Source organism: Petaurus breviceps, unplaced genomic scaffold (genome assembly GCF_028583685.1).
Source record: "Petaurus breviceps papuanus isolate PSGF00001 unplaced genomic scaffold, PetGlider_PUasm1.0 90804, whole genome shotgun sequence".
NCBI lineage: Eukaryota > Metazoa > Chordata > Mammalia > Diprotodontia > Petauridae > Petaurus > Petaurus breviceps.
In genome coordinates this window covers 3,154,253-3,174,137 of record NW_027187348.1, presented here as the reverse complement: position 1 = coordinate 3,174,137, position 19,885 = coordinate 3,154,253, and the positions used below count along the sequence as shown (strand labels likewise).

Here is a 19,885-nt window from a genome sequence, read left to right as displayed (position 1 = left end):
AAAAAAGGAAGATCAGGGGCCTAATTCTGACATTAAATGGAAAAGCACAATATTTGCAAACAGGGATTCGTTTTGGGCATCAACAGCTCCAGGCTGTTTGAGATGGAAAGGTAAGTACTGTAGACGTGGAAACTGAGGCTTACCCTAAGGCAGAGAGTCTACCCTTTCAAGAACAAGAGGAAAAAGACTGGGTGGTGGGGAAGGAGAAGAAAAGAAGGGAGTCAAACCAAAGAAGACACAAAGGGACCTCACCTTCTTTGACACAGGTATTATTCTTCAGCTCATAGCCCCGAGGACAGTCACACCTTAGCTCCCCAGAAGGAAGGAGGCTACTGGACACACCCTCCGGACACCTGCAACTCTTGCTGTGGTTAGCTTTGGGCAAACACAGCAGGCTGCAGGGCTTGGATACACAGGCGTTGTTTCCTGGATGGAGGAAAAGAGGTAGCAACGTGGTAGGTTATTAACTGAAACTGGATGATGAACAGGATCCGGGGTCCCTGAAGCTCCCAAGTCGTGCCCAGACAAGGGTGGTGACAGTAAGAGAATGTGAAGCCCAATCCCCTTGTCTGGCAAATCAGAGAGGTTAAGTGATTTTCTAAAGTCACACAGCTTAAAAGTAGAAGAACTAGACCAGAATCTAAATCTTCCACCTTTTCTTCAGTCTTCTCTGCACAATACTGGGCTGCCAGACTCGCAATTCATGAAACTCATCGCTAACGTAATTAAGAAGCTTCTGGCCTAAATGAAGTACACCAAATAGCTTAGACTGTATTACAGAAATATTTTTCGGGGGTTAGGGGCACAGAGTCCCTATGACCTGGAAAATCCACATAAAACTTTTTGATCCTCCCTTTGTACTGGAGGAGAAGTCTGAATTATTATGGTATTAAAAGCTAAAAATATGCTGACATTTTACAATACTATACATATATTTTATGCATTTCTGAGTTTCCAAACTTTTTCTGTGTCATCTGCTGACCTTCACATGTGGTCTGCAGCATCTGAAAACTCCCCCAAAATTTCCATTTAATTTCTTATGCCAATCCATGATATATTGAAACTGCAATGGGGAAAGGTGTGATGTGGAAAGATAACTAATTAGGTAGTATTTGTAATGATAATTATTAATAGTGTCTTCAGTTCTCCTCTGAAGTGCAGCATTTCACAAAAACATGGAAGGCCTGACCAAATTCAAGAACACCTGAATCAGAATCCTGTCACAAATACTTACTAGCTGTGTGATCCTGGACATTCATCTAACCTCTTTGTACCTCAATTTCCTCATCTGTACACTGAGAATAAATAGTAGTGCTTATCTCTTAAAGCTCTCTGAAAACCTTAAGTCACTATATAAAGTGATCTCTTATTATTGTTTCCAAAACACAAAGAGAATAACCCCCTGTTGTTTAACACCCACATATTTTCCTACAGCCCAAGTTAAAAATAATAATACATTACACTTAAATACTAAATTTAAAACTTACAATGCACTTTCATTCAAAATAATCTTATGAGATAGGTGGTACAAGTATTATTTTAATCCCATTTTAGAAATGAGAAGACTAAGCCAGGCACATTAAATGTCTTGTCTAGGGTTACATGGCTAGTAAATGTCAGCTTACCCATCAGAGCATCAGATTAGGCTGTTGCCATACTCCTATGATATACCCTTTGTAACTGTACAGGTAGACACTACTACCATTGACCCCTCACCCTTTCTTCCCCTGGTCTCCACTGATTTACACAAGCCCAGTCTGTGCAGGCTTGAGAATCAACCCCAGGTGTAATAGCAATCATGTGCTTTGGTACAGCTGGCTTCAACAGTAACCTGGTAAAAGTAACAAGGTTCTGGTATCCTGTGACTATGATGGCATCTCACAGTAAAGTTTTTAACTGGTTAAACAAAAAAGAAAGAGGAGAAAATGCAAAACAGTAATGGTGACCAATGTTGCTTCCATCAAAAGATAGGATCATGCTGTAGAGAGTGAAGTAATTGATACTATCCTAAAAACAAGGAAACCCAAAACATTTTAGGAATAGCTCTGAGATCAACAAGATGGAAGTTACAGCCCAAAGTGTTTGGGCAATCACAAATTAGTCTACTGATAGAGTGGGATTTCCAGGTGTTTGAAAAGCACTATGCCCAAGGGAGAATCAATGTTACGGGTTGGATGCCCACATGGGCTAGTATACCATGACTTGCATACTTGTCCTCTCCTTCTAGGCAATCTTTTCACATACACATGTCATTTGTTACAAGAGCAGCTAGGAAAGAAAGAGTGAGAATGAAACAGGGCAAATAAAAAACAAAACACTAAAATAGAATGACCTAATTAATGGTAGCCAACAGCAGTAACTTCATCAACCAAAGAAAATGGGAAATTGACATTTCTCTAATAGGATACCTTTTTGAAAAGCCAAATTAAATAAATAATAACAGCATGAAATGTGAGCATGAAGACCTGTGCTTGGTATTTTGGCTTGTTTGCTTTAAAACAATTAACACCAGAGGTTGAAATAAACATAACACTTCTCAAGGTAAAGGCTTTGAAGGTGACCACACTCAATTCAATGTAGAAGTTCTGATATGTTTCTTTTTTAAAAAATGGTTACTTTAAATTCATACTGTGTATACACGGGCCAAAAACCATCAGTTTATCACCAAATCTCTGAAGTTAACAAATGCATTAAATGAAGTATTTGATTATACACTGGTATAGATTCAAAAAGCAATGATTCTATACTTGTCACATCACCAGGAGACTTTTGATTCCAATAACAGATCCTGATGATGTATTTGACAAAGCCCAAACCGCTGAAATGTGTGAAGGCCAGGTTAATTTCAGTAATGACAGTAACACAGCAACCAGTATATAAGACTGTGCATCTTGTGCTAGCATTAGCTTCAGATCAAAGATTTAGCAATGGAAAGAACCTTAGAGATCTAGTTCATTTTACAGTTGAGGAAATTGAGGCCCAGATACTTTTAAATATTTTGCATAAGGTCACAGAACCAGGATTCAAACTCAGGATCATGGCAGAAGATAAGGAGTCATAGGACTTAATACCTAGGAGTCCTCACAGATCATTTATCACAAACCCCTCATTTTTACAGATGAGGCATCCGAAACACTAAGAGTCATTTGCCCACTGTCATCTGGGTGGCAAGTGCCAGTCCATGAGGCCTCAAACTCAGATCCTTTTATTAAGAATCCTGCACTGTTCTTGATGCCCCCTCCTCTCCCCCCCCCTCCCCCGCCCCGGAAAGTAGCAGCAGACTAGGCTTCTATCTTATGAATGCGAAATGATTCTGAAAGAGGATGAGCTACACTGGCAAGCTACACTGGCAAGCAGCAGCAGCTTCTGTATTCCAGGAAGCCAGAACCAACTAGCGCTGGTGGACTGGCATTAGAAGGTTGCCTGCTTTTTTACTTCAGGCCGGCAATATGGATCACTCATGGTTAAGTTCTAACTGCGTGGAGTGGTGACTAGAGAGAGACAGGATTGCCTCTAACGTCAGCCAGGAGAGTCCTAGAGACAGGAAAACGTTCTAAGCAGGGTGATCTGAGCAGAGTGATGGCTTCCCTATTAATCCCTGAACCAGACCCTTCTCACTTACTCTGGACTATCCTAATTGTACTCCAAGATTCTGATAGTATGTGAGCAACCTGAGGCCAGGGACACATCTATTTTCTCCTGTCTGTCCTCAGTTCCTAGCACAGGGCTCCGATGGTACTTAGTAAATGCATGCTGGTTGACAGACTGCAATGCTTTGGCCACATCCATGAGGCTTGGCTCAGAAGGTGTAGGGTGAACTTTTCCATCGTGACCTCAGGGAGGAGCTGACGAGCAAGTTATTATTCTGAGCATCTTCCCAGATTCCAAAGAACAGAAAGGTGAAGGATTCAGGGTGCAAACTAAAACACATATTTTTTGGACATGGTCGATGATGGAATTTGTTTTGCTTGACGATGCAAATTTGTTATAATCGTTTCATTTTATTTTTCAATGGGGGGAGAAGTAGGAAGGAAGGAACATAGCATTTTTGTTCAATGAAAAAATAAATTTTAATTTTAAAAAAGGGGATGGCGTGTCCAGATGATATGAAAATGAACTGATGACTTTAACCGGCTATCAGCTCAAAGTTACACATTTGTACCAGACTCAACAGGCATCAATGCTGTGTGACAGAGAACTAAAAAAAGCTAGTACAATCTTGGGTTGCTCAGGACAAGAGAGGTGGTGACATTGTTATGTTCTGCTCTTCTCAGCCAGCTCTGTGCAGTTCTCAGAGGAAGCCAGCTCCGTTTTCATCAAAATCCTGACAAGAAGAAGCAGGTCCATGGGAGGGAGAACAGGATCATAAGGGGATTTCAAACTGTGCTGCCCTAGGAGTGAGGATCAGTCAGAAAAGGGGGCTGTTCAGCCTTGAAAAGAGAAGCCACAGGGAGGGTCAGGATGGCTGTCTTCAAAGATCTGAAAGGCTGTATTGTGAAATAGAAAACAGTCATGTTCTGTTTGACCCCAGAGGGTAGAATAAAGATGAATGGGTGCACATTAGAGAAAGGAAGATTTAGGCTTGATATAAGTAGAGAGACCTCCTTAAAATCAAAACTTCCCAAAAACAGACCTCAGGAGGTCATGAGTTATCCATCTAGTGGTCTTCAAGCTGAGGCCAAATGACTACTTATCAGAGATGATAAAGAAGAAGCCTCCATACAGAGTTGGACTGTGAAATGAAAGGCTTTTTCATGACAAAATTAATGCAGCTAATTTAAGAAGGGAAGTTATCAATGGGGGGGAGGGAGGATTTTACATCAAATCTCTCTGATAAGGGACTGATATCCAAGATACACTACACCACTATGACACAGTGAGAAAAGTAGATTTAAGTTCCAACTCTGATACCAGTCATAAGATCTCAGCCTATCTTAACTTCAGTTTGCTTGTCTGAAAAATAGGGTAAATGACACCTATGCTACCTACCTCAAAAAGCTGTGAGGATCAAAAACTGGCCACTGACATGACTACCCTAACTTCGGAGGTCCTTCCAGACCAGAACCTATGATTCCACTCACAGTTCTTGCTCCCCTAACCCAGACAAAGTCCAGGGTCTTTGGGCTCCCTATTTCCCTGGTTACTTAATGCAAACAATTCCACAACAGTCTGAATGTCATTATTTCTGGTGTTACACAAGGAGAGGTTTCTGAGGGAGTTTGCACGATGTATATACACATACCAACTCCTTTAAATATTCTGATTTCAAAACAATTACTGTAAATCCTATCACTTTCTTCCCACCTTAGACATCACCCCTGCATCCCCCTCCCACCCTCTCCTAACACATATACAATCAACCTTCTGTAGTATAGCAGTTCTAAAATGTTTTGATTTTAGAACTCACTTCCCCTTTGCAGTAACTTTAAAATTACTGAGGATGCGCCCCCACCGCCTGAGCTTTTGTTCATCTAAGCTATATCTATATATTTACCATATTAAAAATTAAAACTTCTTAGTATTACTGTGAAATTAGCTTTGACCTTGCAGGCCCTCCCTGAAAGGGTCTCAGGGACACCCTCTCTTCCCTCACCCCCTGGGGTCAGAGAACTGCTGCCTTAGTATAATCCAAGTTTGCTTTCTCCAGCATAAAGAGGAAATCATACCCAATGTGAGAAAGGCAGGCTTGCCTGTGCTACAGCTGGAGTTGGTATAAGTGCACTCTACCAATTCCCTCAGCAACCTTTTCTTAAATCACATCATAATAATGGCATTCAAGCAGTGCTCAACTGTGTATGTTAGGCCATCAGAGCAGTAGGGAGCTCAAAGACCACTTCATCTGAATAGGCATATCTATGAGCCTGCCTGCCAATTGCTTGTCAAATACATCCTTCTGAACATTTACTTGCGAGATGGAAGATTTCCTTTTGTGGATGGGACAGAATCTCTGGATTCTATTCCTCTCACTGGGAAGATCATACTTTCCCATGTCAGACAGAAACTCAGGGATTCAAGCTATGAACTAAGTAGTAGGATCCAATCATATCCCTGCCTCCCCTTCCCTCAAAAGATCAATGGGAAGTTTTGTTTTTGTTTTTTTTTTCTCACAGCCTCCTATAATTTCTGTATTTCTCTCTGGTTGATGCAGAGGGCCTGTGAAATGAGGACCCGGAGGCAGCTGGCAGTATTGCCAAGCACTAGTGAATCCCACCTATGTGCATGCTGGGGCTTTAGAATCAGAAATCCAGAGGCCGTACAGTGCCAAGTCCTCTCTATGTCTGGGAAATGGGCAGTTTGTGCCAGACATCAGGAGAAAATCCAGGACATCCTCCCTACATTCTGACCTCAGGTCACCCAGGGGAATCTGCTCTTCTGCATCCTTCTGTGCTGGGCTGAAGCCAAACTCTAAGTAAGCCCTGTAGTGATGGCTATGATGACTCAGAGTATGTCAAGCTTTCACTTTTCTCTCCTCCATCCTCCTGTTCCCAATGACTTGAGTCAGCAGCTACTGCCTGGAAATGGCTGTCCTCTCTATTCCCCAAACTGAACTTGACCTAGAATGATGGAATGTGTTTTGGTCTTAAAGTCACCTCAGGAATGATATCCCACAAGTTCCTTCAGTAAACTGAATCATGCAACCTCTACTATGAGAATGCCTTCCCTTATTTCTAAATCCCAAGCTCTGCTGCTACTACTCTATTAGCCCATTTCTTCTCATTCTGTTTTGAGAGAGACACTGAACAGCTGGTCACCATCCTTTGTGTAATAAATAGCCTTTCAGAGATTTCCCTTGTTCAGGAACCACTTAATGCTCTCGCCCTCTATGATGTTTAAAGAGAGCTTAACAAGATCATGAAACAGAGCCAGACAGTGTTTTCATCCGACCTATTTGAGGCTTTTCCCCCATCCTTTGCCTCACACCCTTCAATGTCCATCTGGGAAAGTATCCGGCCTATGTCTGCCATTGTCTAGCTAAGGCTAGAGTATTCAAAGACAGCCCCTTCCACAGCCATGCAGATTCCATGCTTTAAATAGCACATCTGATTTTAAAGGAAAGAATGAAATTTCAAGGTAAATTTCTTATCATTTGCTCTACACTTCACCTTCCATACCATAAAAGGATCTACAGCTTTTCTGCCAAGAATACCATAATAGATTAATTTCCTCCATCTAAGAAAAACATCAAAAGCAACAAAGGGATAGGGATAGTTAAGTGTTTTGTTGAGCTAAATCCCTTAAGTGTCTATTATGCACAAAGCATTATGCTAGGTGCTGGGATACAGAGATTGGACCTACCCTCAAGGAGCTTACATTCTAGTGGGGGACACCATGAGTGCCCAGATAAGTAAAGAGGACATTACTCGACCAGCAAGCATTTATTATGCACTTACAAAGAACAAACTAAACAGTCCCTGCCAACCAGAAGCTTACATTCTAATGGAGGAGACAACATGCACATATATATGAGATACAAATGGAGTATTTGGAAGGTAACCTTAGAGGGAAAGGCTCTAGCACCTGGGGAGACCGTAAAAAGCCTCCTGCAGAAGGTGGTATTTCAGCTGAGTCTGAAAGGATGCCAGGGATTATGAAAGGCAGAGGTGAGGAGAGAGAAAGGGTAATTAGGTAATCTGAGGAGGAAGCAAATACTAGCTCTTTCACAAAATTCACAAGCTCATTGTGGGACAAGGACAGACTACAGAGGCAGCTAGGTGGTGCAGTAGACAGGTGTGGGACCTGGAATCAAGAAGACCTGAGTTCAAATCTTGCTTCAAATTCTTATTAGCTGTGCAATCCTGGAGCAAGTCAATAAACCCCTCAGCATCAGTTTCCTCATCTGTAAAATGGGGATAACTATAGTGACCTCCTCACAGGATTGTTGTGAGGATCAAGTAAGCTAACACTTGTAAAGTACTTTGCAAATGTTAAAGTTCTACATAAGTGCTAACAATTATTTTATTATCACTACTATTATTAATATTATCATTACCATCATCATTATCAGGAATTGCTCTTCTACCATACCCCAAAGAGATCACTGCAGGAGCATTCACTAAGCCGCTATCAAGGGCTCAGTCCTGGGCTGTGTCTACAAGCTCTCGACACAGGCCTCTGCTACCACGATGACACTGTGATATCATGACACTCTGTATGGTACTCTACAGCCTTCAAAGGTCTTTTAGATACAAGATTTAATGTGATCAATTGAGATCATTCCAAACAAAAGTCTTTGAATATTCCTTCCAGATCTGAAATGCTACAGGTCAGTGTCCTTATAAGTTACTGAATTTTATTCCTTCCAGATCTGAAATGCTATAAGTCAGTGTCCTTATAAGTTACTGAATTTAACATGCTATGCCAACATAAGGCCCTGTGGTCCTCATCCTTTCAATTTTCCCTTTACCCAAGCCTATCTTTGGAAGACAAACCAATAGCCACATCCTACCTCAAATCAGGGAGTATAAAGGTGGTCCAAAAGAACTGAGATGACATTCAATATCAAGATATGGGGGCAATTTTTTAATAGAGATATCCTCTCTGGAGCATATACCCTACTATTTCCCTCTTCAATAAATATTATGTTCAGGACAAATAAAGGTCAAGGTAAGGGAGGGTGATTTAGTGAAAAGGGCACAGAATTTGGGAGATGAGCTAAAAATTAAAAATAATAATGATAATAGCATCTATATATTGCTTTGGTTTATAAAGCACTTTATGCATATATATTATCTCATTTGTTCCTCACAACAACACAGTGAGGTATGTGCAATTATCATCCTTATTTTACATTTATGGATGAGGAAGCTGAGGTGGGCAGAGGTTAAGTGATTTCCCCAGGTTCACAAAGCTAGTTAGTCTCTGAGGCACAATTTGAACTCAGATCTTCCTGACATGAGTTCTACACTCCATATACTGCAACACTTAGCTACTTCATAAGACCTCACAAAAACCCTGGGACTGAAACCTGGCTCTGCCACTTAATAGCTGCATGACTTTGACCAAGTCAATCCAAGTCTCAAGGTCTCATTTTTTATCCATAAAAAGAAAAATCTAAACTAGTTGAACTCTAAGGTTCCTTCCAGGTCTAACATTCTTAGTCTACTAAAGGCAAGTAAGAAAGAGAAGTTTTCATTGCAAAGAATCTTCAAGAGCCCCAAAGAGCATCCAGTATTTCAAGATCTACTGATAGATCTCAAAGCCTTACCTGACATTTTCCCAAGACAGTTGCTGGTTGCCATGCTGGATCTTCAAAGTCTGTCAGGACACCTGGACGGGAGTGCATTGAGAAGTGGGAGCCCTCTTTCCTCAATCCAGGATTTAAGGGCTTTTGTTCACATGGTACTTTAAAGCTTAAAATGCACTTTCCTTACAGTCTTGTGAAGCAGGTAGTGCAAGTATTATTATCCCTATTTTTCAGGTGTGGAAACTCAGGCCAAAGAAGTTAAGTGACTTGCCCAAAGTCACAGCATTATAGAAAGCGTGACCTTAGACCTGTCACTTTAACTTCTCTGGGCCCTACAAAGCAGGCAGAGAAGGACCTTTTTTATGGCAGCAAAACAGCTAAAATCAAAAGCTAATATTATGTGCAGCGGGGAAAACATTAGAAATTTTCTCAATAAACTCAGGTATAAAGCAAGGATACTCCTGTTCTCCATTTATCTGACATAGTTCTAGAAATGTTAGTGATAACAAAAAGTCAGGAAAACTAAAGGTATAAACATAGTCAAATAGGACATAAAACTATCCCTAACTGCGGAAAACTGCTGGTTTACTCAGAAAATCCTAAAGAATCCACAAAGAAATAACCAAAACAATATCTTCAATGTAGTAGGTTACATAGCAAACCCATAAAAATCAACAGCATTTGTATACAGCAATAATAAAATCCAGAAAGAAATAATGTAAAGGGAAATCTCATCCAAAATAACTAAGAAGGCATAAAATATGTAGGAGATAATCTACCAAAGCACACTCAAGACTTGTATAAATACAATTAAAAAACACCATTTAAAGAAATTAAAAATTAAAAATAACTGGAAAAATATTCAGTGTTCAATATAACAAAATTACAATGCCAACTAAATTAATTTACAGATTTAGTACATTACCAATCAAATTACAAAGGGATGGAAACAAAATAACAACAAATCTCATTTGAAGGTCTAGACTTTCAAGGAAACTGATGACCAGATATAAGAGTGATGGGAGAATAGTAGTCCCAGACCTTCAATTGCACTACACAGCAGGAATCAAGAAAACTATTTAGTGCAGTTAAAAAATTTAAAAAGTAGTTTGGTGGTATAAGCTAGATAAGGAAGAATCAAAAACAAGTGAACTGATTAGCAGTGTTCAATTAATTCAAGAATGTAAATTGCTTTTTGAAGTCCCTATTTGACAAGAATTGCGATGAAAACTTGAAATAGAATTTGGCAAAAATTAGTCTTAAACCAACAGTTTACACCATATATCACAATAAGCTCAAAATGTATATATGATCTGAATAGTAAAAGTCACAACATTAAAAAAAATTAGAAGAGAACCAAATCAGGCACTTTTTACACTTATGTTTAGGAAAAGAACTCTTAACCAAAGTGAGAGTGATTTTTTATAAAAGAGAAAATTTAATACATAAAATATAATATGTTTTACATGAACAAAATGAACACATCTAGGATAAGAATGGAAGTATTAATTAGAAAAGAAAAATCTTTTGCATTAAATATCTGATAAGATAGCAAAGATATCTGAAAACTAATAAAAACACATAAGAAAGAGCCATTACCCAAATGAATATGTTCAATGGAAATTAATAAGAATAGGGGTTAGACCTGTGATTTCACTGGTCCTGGCAACTCCTGAATGAGGAAGTTCCCTCTATAAAAGCAAGCGATCACTTTCTCTTTGTCTTAAAGGGTCGCCTAGACCACCTAAGAGACCATGTGACTTTGTATCAGAGATAGGACTTGAATTCAGGTCCTCTTTGCTCTGAAGCCAGTCTCTGTCTATCTCTACCATACCATAGTGACTCTCATGAAAAAAAAAAATAGCCCCCAAAAGAATTACAAACTATTAACAACCATATGAAAGACTTCCAAATCACTAATAACAAGAGAAATATAAATCAGAACAACTTTTGAAAATTCACCTCACATCCAGCAAAACTGGCAAAGATGACAAAAGATAAGAACAGTTAATGTTGGAAAGACTGTGGAATGAGAGAGAACATACTAATATACTATGGAGTTGTGAATTAGTCCAACCATTCTGGAAAGTAATTTGGAATTATGCTAAGAAAGAAGGTAAAATGTCCATACTCTCTTTGATCCACAGATATCACAGATAGGCAAGGATAGAAAGAAAGGCTCAGGAGAAATGAAAATATATTTAGCAGCATTTTTTAAGGAGTAGCCAAGAACAAGAAACAAAATAGACCTCCATCAGCTGGAAAATGGCTAAATAAATTGTGATACATCAATATAATGGAATATTACCATAGTATAAGAAACAATGATAGTGATGGATAGGGAAACATGGGAAAACTTATATGAACTCTATAAAACATGGTGAGCAGAACAAGAAAAATTATATACAAGTCTACAATAAAGCAAAGAGAAAGAACCATAACAAAATAAAAACTGAACACAGATAATTTTATAATAGTCAGGCTTGGCGCCAAAGGAGAGCTATAAGAATGTTTCTTTCAACCTTATCTGTAGAGGTAGAAGCCTACAGGTGTGGGACACGACCTGGACAGCTGGACTTGGTCGCTATATAAGTTAGTTTTGCTCAACTGTTTTTTAGTTCCTTTTATTCCCTGTCTTAAGGTATTGTCCTATGAGAGAGAAGGAAGGCATGCAGAGGAAAATGAAGGTGATAGAAAGATAAATTTTTTTAAAAATGAATTCACCAACTTGGAGATTGTAACCAGTGCAGAAGTTCAGCAATTAATTTCTCAGAGGATTGACAAGGTTTGAGTATTTTTAGTATGAAAAGGTGCCTTTTTAGAAAATATGAGTGAACAATAGAACTTGGGGAACAATGTACTTCCCAGAATCACAGCTAGTCATATTATTTCTAAGACTAGGTTATTTCCTATTTGTTCATTAATTAGTCTGCTTTTAACGACCACCTCAGGTTATACAGCACCCAGTTAAGATCAGGTAATATTTTTGAGAGTAGGGTCACCCAAATGTCATTCCACGGAACTTAGTGGGTTTCACAAAGGTACTTTGCAAATGAAATAAGGTGCTAGAAGCTGCTATCAAATCGCTTCATTTTTAAAAATATTTTAATCCTGTGTGAAGGATGCCTGAACCCAGTCCTTGTCTCTTCTGGTTTCTAGGTACATTCTCATCTTCATTCCCGTAATGGAACATTTTTGCTCAATTTCTAAAACTATGCCATGAAGGCAAACCTTACCACTTCACCGAATTTCCATGATTCCAAAATAACATATAAAGAAATGGTCTAGTGATTTTAAAAAATCTTAAGCCTTGTACTCTAAAACAGGACTGACCTTTGGAGAAATTCTGAAGCATGTTTGTGGATTCCCAGACCCGGAAGAAGACCCCAGAGGTCTTATCTCACTTCCTCATAGACTAGATGAGGTAAGTGGGGCCTACAGATGTTGTGACTTGCCTAAGATTTTTTTTTCTCCTTAGCTCCCCAGGCCCTAATACATATTAAATCTTTCAGAAGTTTCAGAGAGGTCATGATGGTTATGATAATGAATATACTTCAATGTAGGGCTGGCCCTCTTAAAGTTTTAGGCTTTCGATTACTTTAGTTTCCACCCAGACTAAACTTTTTTTATGAGCTGCTTCCTTGGAGTTATCGTATAACTTTGTTTCAATAACTCAATTCATTCCTTATTTATGGAGCATATACTATGTACTCCACATTTTTCTAAATACCAAAAAAAAAAAATCATACAATCAAAACAAACAAACAAAAAAACCTAGCAAGGTTCTATACTAGCACCCAGAAGGGATGCAGAGAAATATAAATCCTGTTCCCTGGCTGTGATGAGCTGACAATACAACACATAAACATGGCTAAGGGTACAAGAAAGTAAGAACACAGCCAAATAAGTGAGGGAGTTTTGTCATACGTTCAGAAGAGAGATCAATCTGGCCAAGTTGGCTAGAGTAGGCTCCATGGAGCAAATGAAATCTGCTCTGAGTATGGGCATGATTTCAGCAGGAAGTGAGGAGGCTGGGCAGGAGTTCAGATAAAAGTAAAGGTACAAGCCATTTGTCCCACCTGTTCTGGTCCTACATTTCTGGTATGGACAATGTGATGAAGCAGTTGGGCGTGTTCAAGGCTACTAAAGACAGTATAATTCTCTCAAACAATTCAAACATTTACTAAGTTATGCATGAAAGACACTGTACTGTTGGGAAATACAACACTGAAAAACTCCCTGCTGACAAGGAATTTCAATGTAAGAGGAAGGATTAGATATATTAAAAAAACCAACTAAGAGAGAATGTGATGATAGGAGCAAGGAAGAGATGTAAACAAAGCAGGAGAAAGATTTTGAGAGGTGGAGAGATTGTTCACCTTCAGATAAATCAAGAATGATTCTGTCAGCACCAAAGCCAGGGAAGACGGCAGAACCAGAACTACACAGCTAATGAGTGAGTTGCTAGCTTCTGGGCACTCTTATGGAGGAGGAACAGAATTGTCTACAGGGGAAAGCACGCAAAAACTCAGCTGCCTATGGATAAATGTGGCCACATAAAGAGGGAGAATCAGACCCATGAAAGCATCCCAGGCTCAGGAGGAGAACTCCCCCAGGCTCTTCCATGCTCCCTTTTTCATGTTTCCTCTAAATTCCACCCACACCCCAAGGCAGTCATGATATCAAATGCTCTGTGTCTTTTGAGTCTTCCTCCCCAGAAGTTTTCTAAGCTGTGTATTGGGGGTACCTCCCAATAGTAGAGACCCAGTCTATTAGCAAAGATAGCTGCTCCATAATGCTAAGGCCAATGAGATACAACTCAGGTTGCATTGCTGATCCTGACGACCCCATCATCCTAAAGAAATGCTGAAACCACAGACCAAACATTTACAGGTCCAGAGTCAGGAAGACTCATCTTCATGCTTCAAACCCAGCCTCAAACACTTACTGGCTGTGTGACCTCGGGCAAGTTACTTAACCCTGTTTGCCTCAGTTTCCTCATGTGGAAAATGAGCTGGAGAAGGAAACAGCAAACCACTCCAGCATCTTTGCCAAGAAACCCCCAAATGGGGTCACATAGAGTCAGACATGACTAAAAAGGACTAAACAACAACAAACACTTATAACAGACGGATGTGGAGAGGTGTGTTCTTAGCACTGGCGACAGCCCACATGAATACACAGAAGGAGGAGAAAACAGGATGAGATCAGGGTACAGCGAGAAGTCTATTTTAGCCAGAATATAGAGCTCATGAAAGGAAGCCAAATAAAAAACAAGGCTAAAAATGTAATATGTGGCAAAACAAACTGTGGTACATGAACACAGTGGAATGTTATTATGATGAAAATGATGGTCATAAAGAATACACAGATTCATGGAGAGACTTACAAAAAATATATATAAATGTAACAGCATGGAAAGAGAGAACAACAGAAAAAGTAAACTGAATACTGTGTGATTATAACGACCAATCCAAGACTCTGTAGGGGCAGGGTACTATGGGTGTGGAACACTCCATATACCATCAAATACAACTCTGTTGGTTAATTTAGCTAGGCCACTTTTTTTCTCCTTTTTTAAAAAAAATCTTTGTTAAAAGGGATGACACAATGGGTGGAGGAAGGAGGACTAACACACAGGGAAATGAAGGTGATATATAAACAGAAGATATCAACTTATTTTTTTCAATTAAAAAGCCGCTTCCTTAATAAGATAAACAGGCCCTGGGGCACAAAAATCCATCTTGCCCTACTAGAAAGGGGAGGATATAAGAGAGAGCAGACTGGGGGAGGTGTATTCAGTAGGCTTGCTATCTTGGAGTAGGGGGTAGGGGAAAGGCGCAGAGAAAATTTGTAACTCAAAATCTTGTGAAAAATGTTGAAAACTAAAAATAAATTTTTAAAAAATAATTTTAAAAATTTTTTAAAAAGAAATGGAAAAAAGAAAACACTTCCTTGTCAGTGGGAAGAGAGGAAAGAATCTTGGATTTGGAGCCAGAGGGTCCAAGTGCAAATCCTAATTTGGCCCCTTACTTGCTGAGTGACCTTAGGTAGGTCACCTCTCAGTTTTCTCATCTATAAAATAAGACTCCTTCAGCTCTATGATCCTATGACCTCTAAGGTCATCCTAGCTTTAAATCCTATGACTTAAGTACAGTAACTAGGATTCGAACCCAAGTCCAAATCTAGTAGTTCTATTATATCATACTGGCTCAAGCCATCACAATTACTGGCATCACCATCAATTCTCCCTAGAATTCAATACCATCCCCAGGGGCCCTAAATTTTTTTAGGAATGAAAAGGAGCTCATCCCCACAGAAAGGCCTAGGGAAACCTCCATACCTTTTCCTGAAAAGAAGGCTGCAGGGCTCAAAATGCAGCATCCGAATAGGCCTGTTAGCAGACTGTGCCTGAGCCTATCCCAATGTCACTTTGCATAACTGCCACCACCCGTGGGATGAGCCACATGCCAAGACTTGGCCAGCTGCATCCCTAGGCATCTCCCACCAATCAGAAAGGGATGAAGGGCAGGAAGAGGGTGTAATTATCCACCCAACACCAGTAAGCCAGAGAGGCAAGATCATGCTGTCTTCCAGCTGTTTGTACATCATTAAAAGAGAAATTAAGATGCCATTAGGGAGGAATTAAATAATGTGTATGTTGTCGTGACAACGGAAAATGCACAGTGGCGTTTACTGCTCAGGTGAAAAAATTGCCCACAGTCTGCCCCTCTCTGGGACAGCATCTGAACAGGTCATGAAGAAGGCTCCGCCTTACCTGTGGTTTTCCCCCTGTAGAAAATCTTCATGTCCATCAGGCCTGTGAGCTGGCTAACCAAAATCTCCATCTGGGCCCCACTGTACTTGGAAGCTCGGAAGATGCTGAGTTGTGACCAATCATCCCAGTAGATTTCACTCTGAAAAAGAAAACGTGACTCCTTTGATCATCAAGCCTGGAGGTTCCTGATACCCTTTCTTTCTTTTTCCCTCTCTTACCTCCTCCCAGCCAAGGCAGAGTCGAGTGCCCTGTCCAGTTCATAGCGGACATTTGATGTCCTGCAAAAGAACTGATTCATTTGGCCCTGGAGAACAAGAGTCTGTCATGCCACTCCAAGTCCTTGGCATAGTTAAGATGAAAGCAACTTCACATGTAAGGGCAAAAAATTCAGTAGGGATGCCCCAGACTTCCACTAGCCAACTGCTCCAAGGGAGAGGCAGCCCACGGCAATGGAAAGAAGAGTGGGCCTAGAGGCAGGGGTCTTGGGTCCTCCCTCTGATCCAGACTAACAGTGGGATCAGAAGCAGCTTTCATCTCCTCATCTGTGAAATATGAATAATAATAAAATAATAACACTTGCTCTACCGACCTCGTGGTTTCTGTGTTTATGTTTTTTGGTGAAAAAAAAGTGGTTTGTTTAAGCCTTAAGGTGCTAAAAATAGGTGAATCGTTCTTGTTTCAAGGAAAACAACCTTGTCCTCCAGAGATCTGATAGTAATGAGTGTCAAGGAGGCAGGTAGATCAGCCTATACCCCTAAGGAGACAGGACACAGAATGAGCAGACTGTAGAAAAACTAGGGAAATCCCAGCAAGGCAAGCCAGGTAAGAGCATGGAGGGAAGAAGCAGTCACCTGATCCAGACCCCAGCATCTCAGCCTTTCATCATGTCACCATGCCTAACCTACTAGGGAGAAGGGTCAAATCTTGGAAAAGATCTGAATCAGCTGCCCCAAATTCAAACAGGATCCAAACTGCGGCAAATAAGAGCACTGACTTCAAATGACCTGAAGGGCAAATTCAAACTCCAACTGAGATACAGAGACCTCAAGCCACCTTCCTTCACCTCTGTAAAGTACTTGTCTGCCCAACAGTGGGAGAATCCAGGCAAGCACCTTAAAGACAGCGATGGCATAGGGGTGAGGAAGGCTGTCCAGGATGACAGAGCGCTGCTGGCCATTGAAGTTGATGCGCTCGATGCAGTCCAGATATGCATCTGTCCAATAGATCCAGTCATCATCCACCGAGATGCCATTGGGCCACTTGACATCCTCCGAAACGATGCGGTAGATGGAGGATCCATCCATGTTGGCCCGATAAATTCCAGGCTTCAGATCACCCCAGTCAGTCCAAAACATCAACCTGGTTTCAAACCCATGAAAGAGAACATCCTCATTAGAACCAAGTAAATGGGCCCTCAATGCAACAGAGAGAAGTTTCTGAAGAACAAACCTGCCAGGTCTAGGTAACTAAAGTACTGGACCTGGGAGTCAGCAATGCCCCGAGTTCAAATCATCCCTCAGACACTGACTTAGCTGTGTAAGCCCTGGGCAAATCATGTGAAATCTCTCAGTCTGAGTTTCCTCATCTATAAAATGGGGATCATAAAGACACCCACCCGACTGGACTGCTGTAAGGCCCAAAGGAGATAATACATGGAAAGCCCTAGACAAACCTTATACTGTTATATAAATGTGAGCTAATGTTACCCCCTGCTTGGCATTTGAAACTTAAAATATCTGTAGTGCTATGGCAGTAGCATGATGGAGAGCCTGATCTAAAAGAACTTCCTGGCTTTGAAATGAAGCACATGTGTGTGTGTGCGCACACATGTGTGTGTGCTCTGCCTCAGAGCCAGCCTCCTAATTATCTTTTCTTTAGGTTAAATGGCTTGGTATGCCATGAACACACTCCAGCTAGAAGAAAGGGCAAAGAGCCTGGACATGCTAGGTGGTAGGGAAAAGATATACTGGTATTTAAGATTTTTCTATTGTATGCTATGTAATACACATACATATACGTAATATATTGTGTATGTATAAAAACAAGGCCAGCTAGGGGGAGCAGTGGATAGACAGAACACCAGGCCTAAAGCCAGGAAGACCTCAGATCAAATCTGGCCTCAGATAATTAGTAGCTGTGTGTTCCTGGGCAAGTCACTTAACCCTGTTTGCTTCAGTTTCCTCATCTGTAAATGTACTAGAGAAGGAAATGGCAAACCACTCCAGTATCTTTGCCAAGAAAATGCCAAATGAAGTCATAGAGAGTCAGACACAACTGAAATGACTAAGCAACTTATTCTCTCTCTCCTTCCCTCTCTTCATATATATGTGTGTATACACCACACACACACACACACACACACACACACACACGAGTAAACAGGCCACAGAGAACAGAGTTAACTATTGCTGTCCAAAGTTTCTCCAAATTTTACCTTTTCTGATGTTATTCTAGTCATATACAAGATAGCAGGACTATGGGCATACTCTATAAAGTTCATAAATAAAGAGGGAACCAAGTTCCTTGGCCAAGACTATTCACTGTGGTAGAGCAGACAGAGCACTCGACTTGGACACCAGTCAGGAAGATCCGGGTGTAAATCCTGCCTTAGACACTTAGCAGCCAGGTGACTGTGCAAGGAGCTGCTCCTCTTCCATTGGCTTCATTTCCTTATCTATAAAATGAGGATGCTAGAGCTCTAAGATGCCTTTTAGTCCTAAATCTGTAACCCTAGGAACTATGGGATTTTCTATTATGCCAAACAATTACCATTTAGAAACCATCTCTAGCCACAGAACTAAGAGACAGATAAGACATTAGGCTTATTCCAGCAGTTTTCATGTCAAGATGGATGCATCTGCTACAGATAACTCAAAGGAGAGGTGCCTTTTGCCATCAGAACTGGACACTTACCCTTCTTTGGGGACAAGGGCCAAAGCCCTGGGTCGATCAAGCAAAGAGGAATTGACAATAGTAAGTCGAAAGTCTCCATCTGGATTGGCCACCTAAGTGAAAAATACATAATCTTTAGATGTATGTATTTCCTAAAGGACTATGGTTTTGACATCAATTTCTACCCCACATTAAAAATAATAACATCTCTCAGAAACAGCATGAAAAATGAGATAACAGAGGCCAAGGAATGGAGACTAAGACAGGAGGAGACGTCGAGAGGTGATAGCCTGGAGAAGAACTCAGTGATAGATGGAATGGAAATCACAATGAACATGAAGGAAGTGGTTAAGAGCTGCCAGGCAGTGATGCAGTGACAAAGGATTATGATCAGATAAAGGAATTACAGAGTTTACAAACACAGAAAGGGAACACTCATTGGTGATATCAAGATCATGGTGATCAGGAGGAATGGAGGTCATGGCAACCGAGGAGTCTGAGGAATTGGAAAGGCAAGGTTCTTGGAGGTTCATTGTGTAGGCTGAGATTCCCCTAGATGGTGCAACAGAGAAAGACCAGAGCAGAAGCAGCTTCAGACACTTACTAACTGCCTACCCCTGGGCAAGTCACTTGATCTGTCTGCAGCAGCTTCCTCAACTCTAAAATGGGAATAATCATAGTGCCTACTTTATTGGGTTGTTGTGAAGATCAAATGAGAAATCTGTAAAGCACTCAGCACTGACTGCAACCTAGTAAGTGCTTAATAAATGCTCATTCCCCTTCCTAGCAGGAGGGTGACAGCTAGGGTAGAGGCTATAACTGAGGGAAGGGAGGGAGGAAAGAAGGGAAGGAACAAGAAGGGAAGGAAAGAAGGAGGGAGGGAAGGAAGGAAGGGAGGGAGGGAGGGGGAAGGGAGGAGGAGATGGAGGGAGGGAGGAAGGAAGAAGAGAGGAAGAAGGAGGGAAGGAAGGAAGGAAGGAAGGAAGGAAGGAAGGAAGGAAGGAAGGAAGGAAGGAAGGAAGGAAGGAATG

The 19,885-nt window shown here is 40.8% G+C and overlaps 1 protein-coding gene across 1 annotated transcript in view; it reads right to left on the bottom strand.

Annotated features, from left to right (window-relative positions):
* SORL1 (sortilin related receptor 1) overlaps positions 1-19,885 on the bottom strand; it is a 207,312-nt gene that overhangs the window by 64,927 nt on the left and 122,500 nt on the right. Inside the window, exons 19-22 of the mRNA XM_069070073.1 lie at positions 18,876-18,967; positions 17,075-17,321; positions 15,963-16,101; positions 253-426 (exon numbers count right to left, since the gene is read on the bottom strand). Of these exons, the coding sequence (XP_068926174.1) occupies positions 253-426; positions 15,963-16,101; positions 17,075-17,321; positions 18,876-18,967 (652 nt within the window). The remainder of the gene's footprint in view (positions 1-252; positions 427-15,962; positions 16,102-17,074; positions 17,322-18,875; positions 18,968-19,885) is intronic.